We start from the raw sequence: 16,031 nt of genomic DNA on the forward strand, positions 1-16,031 counted from the left end.
AGCACAGCAGGGGGCTGCGTCGGTGGTAGCTGTCACGCCGACACTTGCTGACAGGTAATATAGCTGGGTACTCGCCTGGCAGATATGGGAAATAATTCCCTGAGAGATGGAAGGGTCCTGAGAACGGGCGACATCCTGTGTAGACACATGTGTGTGTGTGTGAGCTGTGAGTGTGACCTGTGTGTGCTGTGTGTGTGTGTGTGTGTGTGTGTGAGGTGTGTGAGCTGTGTGTGTGTGAGAGCTGTGTGAGCTGTGTGTGTGTGTGTGTGTGTGTGTGTGTGAGAGGTGTGTGTGTGTGAGAGCTGTGTGTGTGTGTGAGCTGTGTGTGTGTGTGAGCTGTGTGTGAGCTGTGTGTGAGCTGTGTGTGAGCTGTGTGTGAGCTGTGTGTGAGCTGTGTGTGTGAGGGGTGTGTGAGGTGTGTGTGAGGTGTGTGAGCTGTGTGTGTGAGCTGTGTGTGTGAGCTGTGTGTGAGCTGTGTGTGTGAGCTGTGTGTGTGAGCTGTGTGTGTGAGCTGTGTGTGTGAGCTGTGTGTGTGAGCTGTGTGTGTGAGCTGTGTGTGTGAGCTGTGTGTGTGAGCTGTGTGTGTGAGCTGTGTGTGTGAGCTGTGTGTGTGAGCTGTGTGTGTGAGCTGTGTGTGAGCTGTGTGTGTGTGAGCTGTGTGTGTGAGTGTGCGTGAGGTGTGTGTGTGTGTGTGTGTGTGTGTGAGGTGTGAGCTGTGTGAGCTGTGTGAGCTGTGTGAGGTGTGTGTGAGGTGTGTGTGTGTGTGTGTGTGTGAGAGCTGTGTGTGTGAGCTGTGTGTGTGTGTGTGAGCTGTGTGTGTGTGTGAGCTGTGTGTGTGAGCTGTGTGTGTGAGCTGTGTGTGTGAGGTGTGAGCTGTGTGTGTGTGAGCTGTGTGTGTGTGAGCTGTGTGTGTGTGAGCTGTGTGTGTGTGAGCTGTGTGTGTGTGAGCTGTGTGTTTGAGGTGGCTGTGTGTGTGAGCTGTGTGTGTGTGTGTGAGCTGTGTGTTTGAGGTGGCTGTGTGTTTGAGGTGGCTGTGTGTGTGAGCTGTGTGTGTGTGAGCTGTGTGTGTGTGAGCTGTGTGTGTGTGAGCTGTGTGTGTGTGAGCTGTGTGTGTGTGAGCTGTGTGTGTGAGAGCTGTGTGTGTGTGTGAGCTGTGTGTGTGTGAGCTGTGTGTGTGTGAGCTGTGTGTGTGTGAGCTGTGTGTGTGTGAGGTGTGTGTGTGAGGTGTGTGTGTGAGGTGTGTGTGAGGTGTGTGTGTGTGTGTGAGCTGTGTGTGAGCTCTGTGTGTGTGAGCTCTGTGTGTGTGAGCTCTGTGTGTGTGTGCGCTGTGAGCTGTGTGTGAGCTGTGTGTGTGTGTGTGAGCTGTGTGTGTGTGTGTGAGCTGTGTGTGTGAGAGCTGTGTGTGTGTGAGCTGTGTGTGTGTGTGAGCTGTGTGTGTGTGAGCTGTGTGTGTGTGTGTGTGAGGTGTGTGAGGTGTGTGTGTGTGAGGTGTGTGTGAGGTGTGAGGGCTGTGTGTGTGTGAGCTGTGTGTATGTGTGCGGTGTGTGTGTGTGAGCTGTGTGTGTGTGCGTGTAAGCTGTGTGTGTGTGCGCTGTGAGCTGTGTGTGTGAGCTCTGTGTGTGTGTGTGTGTGTGTGTGAGCTGTGTGTGTGTGTGAGCTGTGTGTGTGTGTGAGCTGTGTGTGTGTGTGAGCTGTGTGTGTGTGTGAGCTGTGTGTGTGTGTGAGCTGTGTGTGTGTGAGCTCTGTGTGTGTGTGCGCTGTGAGCTGTGTGTGAGCTGTGTGTGTGTGAGCTGTGTGTGTGTGAGGTGTGTGTGTGAGGTGTGTGTGTGAGGTGTGTGTGAGGTGTGAGGTGTGTGTGTGAGCTGTGTGTGTGAGCTGTGCGTATGTGTGCGGTGTGTGTGTGTGAGCTGTGTGTGTGTGCGCTGTGAGCTGTGTGTGTGAGCTCTGTGTGTGTGTGTGCGCTGTGAGCTGTGTGTGTGTGTGTGTGTGTGTGAGGTGTGTGTGTGAGCTGTGTGTGTGTGTGAGCTGTGTGAGCGTGGTGGTTTAGCTCTCTCCACGTCAGGCTTAGTACATCTCGCACACACTGGATGACGCCACCTGCCTATTGCACCCCCCGCACCTGGGATGTGCAGCGTCACCCCTGGGGCCGGCACGGTCCTGTCAGTCAGTGAGAACAGTCCTATAAATATGTCTGCGCTGTGAGCATGGTGCTGCGCTTCCGCAGGGAGTATACACAGTGGGGACTATTCTGGTTCACTTGCAAAGGCACAATCACTCTCTAATGGACAAAACCCATGCTGCACTGCAGGTGGGGCAGATGTAACCTGTGCAGAGAGAGTTACATTTGGGTGAGGTATTGTGTTTCTGTGCAGGGTAAATACTGGCTGCTTTATTTTTACACTGCAATATAGATATCTATTTGAAGTACAAACTCCACCTAAATGTAACTCTCTCTGCACATGTTACATCTGCCCCACCTGCAGTGCACATGGTTTTGTCCATTACAGAGTGATTGTGTCTTTGCGAGTGAACCTGAATAACCCTCAGTCTCCGTTGCCAGGGACGGGATCCTGCACACACAGGGACACCTGAGCTCTCCCGTGGCGACACGCGTCACTGTCAGTGTGCCAGATCTGTCAATAGCCCACACTCACCCCGGTGCGTCTGTGTCATTGGGCCACATGTACTAATCCTGGGGAGAGATAAAGTAACAGCCTGGTTGTCCCTAACTCATTATTCAACCACGGACTGTAAAACATCAGGAACTGATGGGCTGGTATTTTATCTCTCTCCACTGTATCACTCTCCAAGGATTAGTACATAAGGCCCTATTCAGACCTGACCACACGCGCTAATTTGTATGTCAGCGATCAGTTAAGCCGCCGCCCCGTTACGGTGAAATCCCACCTTGTGAATTAATGTGACTGAGCGAATACGTCCAAAACCCCCGGTAACAGGCTCACATGATTATTACACTGCGCACCAGTCATTGCAGGCGCTGCGTGGCCAGAGACTTACTGGCGGTGCGATGGGTAAAGCATATCCGGCCTGGTGCTGACGTCACAACCTCCCCTAATACAGGCATATCCGGCCTGGTGCTGACGTCACACACCCTCCCCTAATACAGGTATATCCGGCCTGGTGCTGATGTCACACACCCTCCCCTAATACAGGTATATCCGGCCTGGTGCTGATGTCACACACCCTCCCCTAATACAGGTATATCCGGCCTGGTGCTGATGTCACACACCCTCCCCTAATACAGGTATATCCGGCCTGGTGCTGACCTCACACACCCTCCCCTAATACAGGTATATCCGGCCTGGTGCTGACCTCACACACCCTCCCCTAATACAGGCATATCCGGCCTGGTGCTGACGTCACACACCCTCCCCTAATACAGGTATATCCGGCCTGGTGCTGATGTCACACACCCTCCCCTAATACAGGCATATCCGGTCTGGTGCTGATGTCACACACCCTCCCCTAATACAGGCATATCCGGCCTGGTGCTGACATCACACACCCTCCCCTGATACAGGTATATCCGGCCTGGTCCTGACGTCACACAGCCTCCCCTAATACAGGTATATATACGGCCTGGTGCTGACGTCACACACCCTCCCCTAATACAGGTATATCCGGCCTGGTGCTGACGTCACACACCCTCCCCTAATACAGGTATATATGGCCTGGTGCTGACGTCACACACCCTCCCCTAATACAGGCATATCCGGCCCCCGGGTGTAAGGACAGTGACCGGGACCATCCCCCAGCATCGGCCCCCGGGTGTGAGGACAGTGACCGGGACCATCCCCCAGCATCGGCCCCTGGGTGTGAGGACAGTGACCGGGACCATCCCCCAGCATCAACCCCCGGGTGTGAGGACACTGACCGGGACCATCCCCCGGCATCGGCCCCCCGGTATGAGGACAGTGATTGGGACCATCCCCAGCATCGGCTCCTGGGTGTGAGGACAGTGAATCGGACCATCCCCTGGCATCGGCCCCCGGCTGTGAGGACCGTGACCGGGACTATCCCCCAGCATCTGCCCGCGGGTTTGAGGACCGTGACCGGGACCATCCCCCAGCATCGGCCTCTGGGTGTGAGGACAATAACCGGGACCATCCCCCAGCATCGGCCCCCGGGTGTGAGGACAGTGTCCGGGACCATCCCCCGGCATCAGCCCCCGGGTGTGAGGACAATAACCGGGACCATCCCCCAGCATCGGCCCCCGGGTGTGAGGACAGTGAATGGGACGATCCCCCAGCATCGGCCCCTGGGTGTGAGGACAGTGACTGGGACCATCCCCAGCATCAGCCCCCGGGTGTGAGGACAGTGACCGGGACCATCCCCCGACATCGGCCCCCGGGTGTGAGGACAGTGACCGGAACCATCCCCCAGCATCGGCCCCCAGGAGTAAGGACAGTGACCGTGACCATTCCCAGCATCGGCCCCCGGGTGTGAGGACAGTGATCCGTGACCATTCCCAGCATCGGCCCCCGGGTGTGAGGACAGTGAATGGGACCATCCCCCAGCATCGGCCCCCAGGTGTGAGGATAGTGACCGGGACCATCCCCCAGCATCGGCCCCCGGGTGTGAGGACAGTGACCAGGACTATCCCCCAGCATCGGCCCCCGGGTGTGAGGACAGTGACCGGGACCATCCCCAGCATCGGCCCCCGGGTGTGAGGACCGTGACCATCCCCCAGCATCGGCCCCCGGGTGTGAGGACAGTGACCGGGGCCATCCCCAGCATCGGCCCCCGGGTGTGAGGACAGTGATCGGGACCATCCCCCAGCATCGGCCCCCGGGTGTGAGGACAGTTATCCGGACCATCCCCAGCATCAGCCCGGGTGTGAGGACAGTGACCCGGACCATCCCCAGCATCGGCCCCCGGGTGTGAGGACAGTGACCGGGACCATCCCCCGGCATCAGCCCCCGGGTGGGAGGACAGTGACTGGGACCATCCCCCAGCATCGGCCCCCGTGTGTGAGGACAATAACCGGGACCATCCCCCAGCATTGGCCCTCGGGTGTGAGGACAGTGACCGGGACCATCCCCAGCATCGGCCCCCGGGTGTGAGGACAGTCGGCGGCACAGGCAGAGGGACCTACGCAGTCAGGGCGGTTACACATTCACCCAGTAATAACTTATTAGCCAGAGGAATGTGCCTGGGTCCCTGGCAGTGTACTGGTGTGTGCGGCTGTGTACTGTATGTAACACACACTGACTACTGTATCACACTACGCACACTTATGTGGAGGGGCTGATGTTTGCACTCGCTCTGAGCTGACGCGGTTCAGGCCTGGGCTAGGCACAGCACAGTGAAGGTGACACATGTTATTTAGCCTGACGCGCAGGATTATATGTGAGACAGAACGGAGATGTATTCTGGGGAAGTCTAACTAAATTCATAATCAAATGGAGACAGGGTGCGGACCACAGGGGAGGCAGGGTGCGGACCACAGGGGAGACGGGTGCGGACCTCAGGGGAGACAGGGTGCGGACCACAGGGGAGACAGGGTGCGGACCACAGGGGAGACAGGGTGCGGACCACAGGGGAGACAGGGTGCGGACCACAGGGGAGACAGGGTGCGGACCACAGGGGAGACAGGGTGCGGACCACAGGGGAGACAGGGTGCGGACCACAGGGGAGACAGGGTGTGCAGACCTCAGGGGAGACAGGGTGCGGACCACAGGGGAGACAGGGTGCGGACCTCAGGGGAGACGGTGCGGACCTCAGGGAGACAGGGTGCGGACCTCAGGGAGACAGGGTGCGGACCACAGGGGAGACAGGGTGCGGACCTCAGGGGAGACAGGGTGCGGACCACAGGGGAGACAGGGTGTGCGGACCTCAGGGGAGACAGGGTGCGGACCTCAGGGCAGACAGGGTGCGGACCTCAGGGAGACAGGGTGCGGACCACAGGGGAGACAGGGTGCGGACCACAGGGGAGACAGGGTGCGGACCACAGGGGAGACAGGGTGCGGACCTCAGGGGAGACAGGGTGCGGACCTCAGGGAGACAGGGTGCGGACCACAGGGGAGACAGGGTGAGGACCACAGGGGAGACAGGGTGCGGACCTCAGGGGAGACAGGGTGTGCGGACCTCAGGGGAGACAGGGTGTGCGGACCTCAGGGGAGACAGGGTGTGCGGACCTCAGGGGAGACAGGGTGTGCGGACCTCAGGGGAGACAGGGTGTGCGGACCTCAGGGGAGACAGGGTGTGCGGACCTCAGGGGAGACAGGGTGTGCGGACCTCAGGGGAGACAGGGTGTGCGGACCTCAGGGGAGACAGGGTGTGCGGACCTCAGGGGAGACAGGGTGTGCGGACCTCAGGGGAGACAGGGTGTGCGGACCTCAGGGGAGACAGGGTGTGCGGACCTCAGGGGAGACAGGGTGTGCGGACCTCAGGGGAGACAGGGTGTGCGGACCTCAGGGCAGACAGGGTGTGCGGACCTCAGTGGAGACAGGGTGTGTGGACCTCAGGGGAGATACTGTAGGACGGGACCACAGGTGAGATACTGTAGGACGGGGACCACAGGTGAGATACTGTAGGACGGGGACCACGGGGGAGATACTGTAGGGCGGGGACGGCATGTGAGATACTGTAGGATGGGGACCACGGGGGATATACTGTGGGACGGGGACCACGGGGGAGATACTGTAGGACGGGGACCACAGGTAGGCCTACACAGTGATGGCGGGTCTGTTATCCATGGCTTAACCGTGTGGGATGGAGAAGGTATTACGAGGACCCGTTGGCCGGGTGGTCAGACAGGGATCTCTCTAGGTCCATCATACAGCGCTGTGCTGCTTACCCATCACTGGCATGGTGCTGTTAAAAAGGGGGGAAAGAAGACTGCGCTGAGTTGGCGGTGTGAATCCGGGTGCTGCAGGGGCCCTAGGGTGTACTACAAAATAACACCCTTGAAGGTGCAGTTTACGAAAAAGAGAGAGGGGTATATCTGCGCATGCCGGCACCGCTAAATTAACTGTAGAAATATATATGCTCAAGAAAAAAATAATTCTGAAACAATAGTATAAATAAAAATAAAGGGTACTTGTTTCCTAGCACGGCCACACCGATTTACATCGGGGTGGTCGTGTCGGAAAAATCGGGTCGATCGCATCGCATGCGATTTGGTCGCATGCGATGCGATCGACGCGACCGACCGATTTTGGACCCGATTTTTTTTTTTTTAATGAAATGTAAATCGGGTCCCTGGGACCCGATTTTACATTGAATTCAATGTCAAATATTGCCAACCCCCCCAAATTTAACGTCGTACACCCCACCCCACGATAGACGCCAACCCGAAGCATGGCGAGCCCGCGAGGGGCGGCGGTGCGCGTCCTCCGACCTTTTCATTCCCCTACTATCCACTAGGGCGTGGAGTGAGAATAGAATAGTGTGGCGAGCCCGAAGCGTGGCGAGCGGACGCGGATACCTTCACAGGTAAACGCGTCCCTTCGCGGACTTCACAGGTGTCCGCGTCGCCACGGACACCTGTGAAGCCCGCGAGGGGACGCGGATAACTGTGAAGGTATCCGCGTCCCCTCGCGGGGCTCGCTGCGCTCGCCACGCTTCGGGCTCGGTGGCTCGCTGCGCTCGCCACACTATTCTATTCTCACTCCACGCCGACGTGGATAGTAGGGGAATGAAAAGGTCGGAGGACGCGCACCGCCGCCCCTCGCGGGCTCGCTGCGCTCGCCACGCTTCGGGTTGGCGTCTATCGTGGGGTGACGACGGGGACATCTATAATGTGAAATGGGTCATATTGGCCCATTTCACATTTTTCACATTTTTTCACTATTTCAATGTCAAAAAATATTTTAACATTGAACCCGATGGAAAAATCGGGGGCATCGCGTCGTGACCATTGTTAATGGTCCCGACCGACGCGATGCCCCCGATATTTTACCTTTCCCGACACGATTTCAATGTTAAAATATTTTTTAACATTGAAGCCTATGGGGAAATCGCGGGCATCGCGTCGGTCGCGTCGGGACCATTGTTAACGGTCCCGACCGACGCGATGCCCCCGATATTTTATCCTAGCCGGCCAAATGGACCTGATTTCAAAGGAAATCGGGTCCATCGGGGGTAATCGTGTACCTTAAGTTAAGGTACACGATTACTCCCGATTGTGGCCGTGCTAGGAAACAAGTACCAAATAAAGTGTTTATTTAATAATAAGGGTATTTGAAGAAGGTATATGGGGAGTATCTTAACTCAGTGTAATACCGGTATACGTAGACAAGGCATCTCTTATATATTTAGCCAGATCTGTCACTCATCCCCTGTGTATATAATGTTCCCGCCCAGCGGGATACACAACCCCCCCCCCCCCTGCGCCCCCCCCTCTCGCGATATGCGCCCCCCCCTCCCGCGATTCACTGCACACACACCCCCTCCCACGATTCGCGGACCCCCCCCCTCCCGCGATTCACCCAGCCCCCCTCCCGCAATTTGCGGACCCACGCACCCTCCCGCGAATCTCGGACACCCACACCCCCCTCCCGCGATTCACGGCACCCCCCCCTGACCCCCCTCCCGCGATTCACGGCACCCCGCGCCCCCCCCCCCTCCTGCGATTTGCGGCCCCCCGCGACCCCCCCTCCCGCAATTCACCCAGCCCCCCTCCCGCAATTTGCGGACCCACGCACCCTCCCGCGAATCTCGGACACCCACATCCCCCTCCCGCGTTTCTAGACACACACACCCCCCGCGCCACGTTCACAAATTAAGGGGGCGCAGCTCCTTACGACGGTGTGAAGAGCACCCGTAGGGCGCAATGAATCACCTAGTACAAACATACTGTAACATGTAAATATCCATTCAAAACAACTGATGGAAGCAATAGTCACATGATGCAATATAGTTCCCTAAGTGGGTAATAACTCCAGCCTTCGGAGGCGATAAGGCGAGATGAATATGGAGAGTTCCAAATGTGATGTAATAAAAGAAGCTGGGGAACTGCTTATTACCAGGAAAGGTACCGTGTATGGTGCGGTGATGACCTCTAACCTCCGACTGTCTTCTCTCTCCAGGAGATCCCGCTGCACTGAGCTGTCTGGACACTACAGACCTCTATATGTAGACAGGTAAGACCTGCATTATATGCACCGCCGTCATTACTGTACTTTACACCATCGGTACCTGCTGAACATGCAGGTAATACCCCCCCCACTGGTCACTGCCATCATTACTGTACTGGACCCACCGGTACCTAGTGATCATACAGGTAATCCCCCCCCCCCCCTGGTAACTGCAGTTATTACTGTTCTGTAACCACCGGTACCTGGTGACCATTTAGGTAATACCCCCCCCCCCCCCCCACACTGGTCACTGCCGTCATTACTGTTCTGTACCCACCGGTACCTGGTTACCATGCAGCTAATACCCCCCTTTCCCACTGGTCACTGCCGCCATTACTGTACTGTACCCACTGGTACCTGGTGACCATGCAGGTAATACCCCCCTGGTGACCATGCAGGCGATACTCCCCACCACTGATCACTGCTGTCATTACTGTACTGTACCCACCGGTACCTGCTGACTAAGCAGGTAATACACCCCCCCACACACACACACACACACACACTGGTCACTGCCACCGCTACTGTACTGTACCCACCGGTTTCTGGTGACCATGCAGGTAATACACCCTCCCTCCGACTGTGGTCACTGTGGGCATTACTTTACTGTACCCATTGGTACCTGGTGACCATGCAGGTAATACACCCCCCACCCCCCCGCGCACACACACACACACACACACACACACACGCTGGTCACTGTCACCATTACTGTGCTGTACCCCACTGTTACCTGGTGACCATGCAGGTAATACCCCTCCCACTGGTCACTGCCGCCATTACTATACTGTACCCCACTGTTACCTGGTGACCGTGCAGGTAATACCCCTCCCCCACTGGTCACTGCCGCCATTAATGTACTGTACCCCACTGTTACCTGGTAACCATGCAGGTAATACCCCTCTCCCACTGGTCACTGCCGCCATTACTGTACTGTACCCCACTGTTACCTGTGACCATGCAGGTAATACCCCTCTCCCACTGGTCACTGCCGCCATTACTGTACTGTACCCCACTGTTACCTGTGACCATGCAGGTAATACCCCTCTCCCACTGGTCACTGCCGCCATTACTGTACTGTACCCCACTGTTACCTGGTGACCGTGCAGGTAATACCCCTCTCCCACTGGTCACTGCCGCCATTACTGTACTGTACCCCACTGTTACCTGGTAACCATGCAGGTAATACCCCTCTCCCACTGGTCACTGCCGCCATTACTGTACTGTACCCCACTGTTACCTGTGACCATGCAGGTAATACCCCTCTCCCACTGGTCACTGCCGCCATTACTGTACTGTACCCCACTGTTACCTGTGACCATGCAGGTAATACCCCTCTCCCACTGGTCACTGCCGCCATTACTGTACTGTACCCCACTGTTACCTGGTGACCGTGCAGGTAATACCCCTCTCCCACTGGTCACTGCCGCCATTACTGTACTGTACCCCACTGTTACCTGGTGACCGTGCAGGTAATACCCCTCTCCCACTGGTCACTGCCGCCATTACTGTACTGTACCCCACTGTTACCTGGTGACCGTGCAGGTAATACCCCTCTCCCACTGGTCACTGCCGCCATTACTGTACTGTACCCCACTGTTACCTGGTGACCGTGCAGGTAATACCCCTCTCCCACTGGTCACTGCCGCCATTACTGTACTGTACCCCACTGTTAACTGGTAACCATGCAGGTAATACCCCTCTCCCACTGGTCACTGCCGCCATTACTATACTGTACCCCACTGTTACCTGGTGACCGTGCAGGTAATTCCCCTCTCCCCCTGGTCACTGCCGCCATTACTGTACTGTACCCCACTGTTACCTGGTGACCATGCAGGTAATACCCCTCTCCCACTGGTCACTGCCGCCATTACTGTACTGTACCCCACTGTTACCTGGTGACCGTGCAGGTAATACCCCTCTCCCACTGGTCACTGCCGCCATTACTGTACTGTACCCCACTGTTACCTGTGACCATGCAGGTAATACCCCTCTCCCACTGGTCACTGCCGCCATTACTGTACTGTACCCCACTGTTACCTGGTGACCGTGCAGGTAATACCCCCCTCCCACTGGTCATCACTGTACTATACCCCATCGGTACCTGCTGACAGTCACATTATAATAGGATACGCTGTGTGTCTATACAAGGTGTGGTGTTACCTGTACACACATCCAGCAGCTGTCAGGGTAATGGCAGTTCCTTGCTGCTGTATAGAGTGAGAGTGAGGGTGGGGATAATGTTTGCGTCTCGCTGCTGATTAATAATGACTGAGCTGCCACATATAGTAATGTACACTGTCAGAGACAGAACAGACAGATGTATGCCGACTGCTGTATACCGAATACTAGATCTCATGCAGGTACGGTCACTGGGTGGCGCTGTTCTATTAGAGTCTGTGGGCAGCGCCTCACTTTATTTCTTATCTCTTCAGACAACTGGCCTGTTTTACTGAGCATGTACGGCTCTTATTTACTTGTGGTATATATGTGTGTGTGTGTGTGTGTATACCGTATATATGTGTGTGTGTGTGTGTGTGTATATACCGTATATATGTGTGTGTGTGTGTGTGTATACCGTTTATATATGTGTGTGTGTGTGTGTGTATATACCGTTTATATGTGTGTGTGTGTGTGTGTGTGTGCGTGTGTGTGTGTATACTGTATATAAAGGGATCTCTGTGCATTAACATTTGTATTGGCAAGTTTCTAGGTAGTTACCTTATTCAGCCAAAGTACCGTTAAACTTTACTCTGAGCCCGATTCAGACCTGATCGCACTAAATTGTTGAGCCCTTTGATAAGGTGTAAGCCGCCTGCCAATGTGATATCTCACTGAGTGCAAGCCTGCGATTAGCTGCAATTCCACCCGCCATGTAATGATTCCCCAGTGTGTGCAGTGTGTGCGTAGCCCAGGACTTACTCAGCGGCTGTGATAGAATCAGGCTGATCGGAGGCAGAGCTGAGGTCACATGACTTACCCTCACACACCTGGCCACACCTGCGTATTCCCTGACACTCCCAGATAACAGCCGCTCACCATGTAATGATTCCCCAGTGTGTGCAGTGTGTGCGTAGCCCAGGACTTACTCAGCGGCTGTGATAGAATCAGGCTGATCGGGGCAGAGCTGACATCACATGACTCCCCCTCACACACCTGGCCACGCCTGCGTATTACCTGACACTCCCAGATAACAGCCGCTCAGCATGTAATGATTCCCCAGTGTGTGCAGTGTGTGCGTAGCCCAGGACTTACTCAGCGGCTGTGATAGAATCAGGCTGATTGGGGGCGGAGCTGACATCACATGACTTCCCCTCATACACCTGGCCACACCTGCGTATTACCTGACACTTGAAAAGGGTTGATACTCAAGAGAGAGCATCAAAAAAAGAAACTCCCGGGTGGGGCACAACCTTCTAAAATCTGTGTAACAGTCTAAAATGTCAACTTTATTTGTTGCTAAAATTAATCAATTTTAGCAACAAATAAAGTTGACATTTTAGACAGTTACACAGACTTTAGAAGGTTGTGCCCCACCCGGGAGTTTCTTTTTTTGATGCTCTCTCTTGAGTATCAACCCTTTTCAATTGTACTTACCTTACTCCCTGGGAGCACCTCCGCAACAATACTATATACTATAATTTATACGTTGATTGGAGAAAACCTTCTAACCCCATAGCAAATTAGTCCTGTGCCCTTGGCCTCATCCCCTTCCCCTTTTCCCTGAGCAAGTATTACCTGACACTCCCAGATAACAGCCGCTCACCATGTAATGATTCCCCAGTGTGTGCAGTGTGTGCGTAGCCCAGGACTTACTCAGCGGCTGTGATAGAATCAGGCTGATCGGGGGCGGAGCTGACATCACATGACTTCCCCTCACACACCTGGCCACACCTGCATATTACCTGACACTCCCAGATAACAGCCACTCACCATGTAATGATTCCCCAGTGTGTGCAGTGTGTGCGTAGCCCAGGACTTACTCAGCGGCTGTGATAGAATCAGGCTGATCGGGGGCGGAGCTGACATCACATGACTTCCCCTCATACACCTGGCCACGCCTGCGTATTCCCTGACACTCCCAGATAACAGCCGCTCACCATGTAATGATTCCCCAGTGTGTGCAGTCTGTGCGTAGCCCAGGACTTACTCAGCGGCTGTGATAGAATCAGGCTGATCGGGGGCGGAGCTGACATCACATGACTTCCCCTCATACACCTGGCCACACCTGCGTATTCCCTGACACTCCCAGATAACAGCAGCTCACCATGTAATGATTCCCCAGTGTGCGCAGTCTGTGCGTAGCCCAGGACTTACTCAGCGGCTGTGATAGAATCAGGCTGATCAGGGGGCGGAGCTGACATCACATGACTTCCCCTCATATACCTGGCCACGCCTGCGTATTACCTGACACTCCCAGATAACAGCCGCTCACCATGTAATGATTCCCCAGTGTGTGCAGTGTGTGTGTAGCCCAGGACTTACTCAGCGGCTGCGATAGAATCAGACTGATCGGGGGTGGAGCTGATGTCACATGACTTCCCCTCATACACCTGGCCACGCCTGCATATTACCTGACACTCCCAGATAACAGCCGCTCACCATGTAATGATTCCCCAGTGTGTGCAGTGTGTGTGTAGCCCAGGACTTACTCAGCGGCTGCGATAGAATCAGACTGATCGGGGCGGAGCTGACGTCACATGACTTCCCCTCACACACCTGGCCACACCTGCGTATTACCTGACACTCCCAGATAACAGCCGCTCACCATGTAATGATTCCCCAGTGTGTGCAGTCTGTGCGCAGCCCAGGACTTAGCAGCTGCGATAGAATCAGACTGATCGGGGGTGGAGCTGATGTCACATGACTTCCCCTCACACACCTGGCCACGCCTGCATATTACCTGACACTCCCAGATAACAGACGCTCACCATGTAATGATTTCCCAGTGTGTGCAGTCTGTGCGTAGCCCAGGACTTACTCAGCGGCTGTGATAGAATCAGGCTGATAGGGGGCGGAGCTGACAGCACATGACTTCCCCTCACACACCTGGCCACGCCTGTGTACTACCTGACACTCCCAGATAACAGCTGCTCACAATGTAATGATTCCCCAGTGTGTGCAGTGTGTGCGTAGCCCAGGACTTACTCAGCGGCTGTGATAAAATCAGGCTGATCGGGGGTGGAGCTGACATCACATGACTACCCCTCATACACCTGGCCACGCCTGCGTATAACCTGACACTCCCAGATAACAGCTGCTCCCCATGTAATGATTCCCAGTGTGTGCAGTGTGTGTGTAGCCCAGGACTTACTCAGCAGCTGTGATAGAATCAGGCTGATCGGGGGCGGAGCTGACGTCACATGACTACCCCTCATACACCTGGCCACGCCTGCGTATAACCTGACACTCCCAGATAACAGCTGCTCCCCATGTAATGATTCCCAGTGTGTGCAGTGTGTGCGTAGCCCAGGACTTACTCAGCGGCTGTGATAGAATCAGGCTGATCGGGGGTGGAGCTGATGCCACATGACTTCTCCTCATACACCTGGCCACGCCTGCGTATTCCCTGACACTCCCAGATAACAGCCGCTCACCATGTAATGATTCCCCAGTGTGTGCAGTCTGTGTGTAGCCCAGGACTTACTCAGCGGCTGTGATAGAATCAGGCTGATCGGGGGCGGAGCTGATGTCACATGACTTCCCCTCACACACCTGGCCACGCCTGCATATTCCCTGACACTCCCAGATAACAGCCGCTCACCATGTAATGATTCCCCAGTGTGTGCATTGTGTGCGTAGCCCAGGACTTACTCAGCGGCTGTGATAGAATTAGGCTGATCGGGGGTGGAGCTGACATCACATGACTACCCCTCATACACCTGGCCACTCCTGCGTAAAACCTGACACTCCCAGATAACAGCTGCTCCCCATGTAATGATTCCCTGTGTGTGCAGTGTGTGTGTAGCCCAGGACTTACTCAGCGGCTGTGATAGAATCAGGCTGATCGGGGGCGGAGCTGACGTCACATGACTTCCCCTCACACACCTGGCCACACCTGCGTATTACCTGACACTCCCAGATAACAGCCGCTCACCATGTAATGATTCCCCAGTGTGTGCAGTGTGTGCGTAGCCCAGGACTCACTCAGCGGCTGTGATAGAATCAGGCTGATCGGGGGCGGAGCTGCCGTCACATGACTTCCCCTCATACACCTGGTCACGCCTGCGTATTACCTGACACTCCCAGATAACAGCCGCTCACCATGTAATGATTCCCTGTGTGTGCAGTGTGTGTGTAGCCCAGGACTTACTCAGCGGCTGTGATAGAATCAGGCTGATCGGGGGCGGAGCTGACGTCACATGACTTCCCCTCACACACCTGGCCACACCTGCGTATTACCTGACACTCTCAGATAACAGCCGCTCACCATGTAATGATTCCCCAGTGTGTGCAGTCTGTGCGTAGCCCAGGACTTACTCAGCGGCTGTGATAGAATCAGGCTGATAGGGGGCGGAGCTGACAGCACATGACTTCCCCTCACACACCTGGCCACGCCTGTGTATTACCTGACACTCCCAGATAACAGCTGCTCTTCATGTAATGATTCCCCAGTGTGTGCAGTGTGTGCGTAGCCCAGGACTTACTCAGCGGCTGTGATAGAATCAGGCTGATCGGGGGTGGAGCTGACATCACATGACTACCCCTCATACACCTGGCTACGCCTGCGTATAACCTGACACTCCCAGATAACAGCTGCTCCCCATGTAATGATTCCCAGTGTGTGCAGTGTGTGTGTAGCCCAGGACTTACTCAGCGGCTGTGATAGAATCAGGCTGATCGGGGGCGGAGCTGACGTCACATGACTTCCCCTCACACACCTGGCCACACCTGCGTATTACCTGACACTCCCAGATAACAGCCGCTCAC

The 16,031-nt window shown here is 55.5% G+C and overlaps 1 protein-coding gene across 2 annotated transcripts in view; it reads left to right on the top strand.

Annotated features, from left to right (window-relative positions):
- MAPRE3 (microtubule associated protein RP/EB family member 3) overlaps nt 1-16,031 on the top strand; it is a 126,782-nt gene that overhangs the window by 29,777 nt on the left and 80,974 nt on the right. For both annotated transcript variants that reach the window (XM_083178933.1, XM_083178934.1), the window contains exon 2: nt 9,054-9,107. In XM_083178933.1, coding sequence (XP_083035059.1) covers nt 9,054-9,107 — 54 coding nt within the window. The remainder of the gene's footprint in view (nt 1-9,053; nt 9,108-16,031) is intronic.

Source organism: Crinia signifera, chromosome 3 (genome assembly GCF_055691185.1).
Source record: "Crinia signifera chromosome 3, ASM5569118v1, whole genome shotgun sequence".
NCBI lineage: Eukaryota > Metazoa > Chordata > Amphibia > Anura > Myobatrachidae > Crinia > Crinia signifera.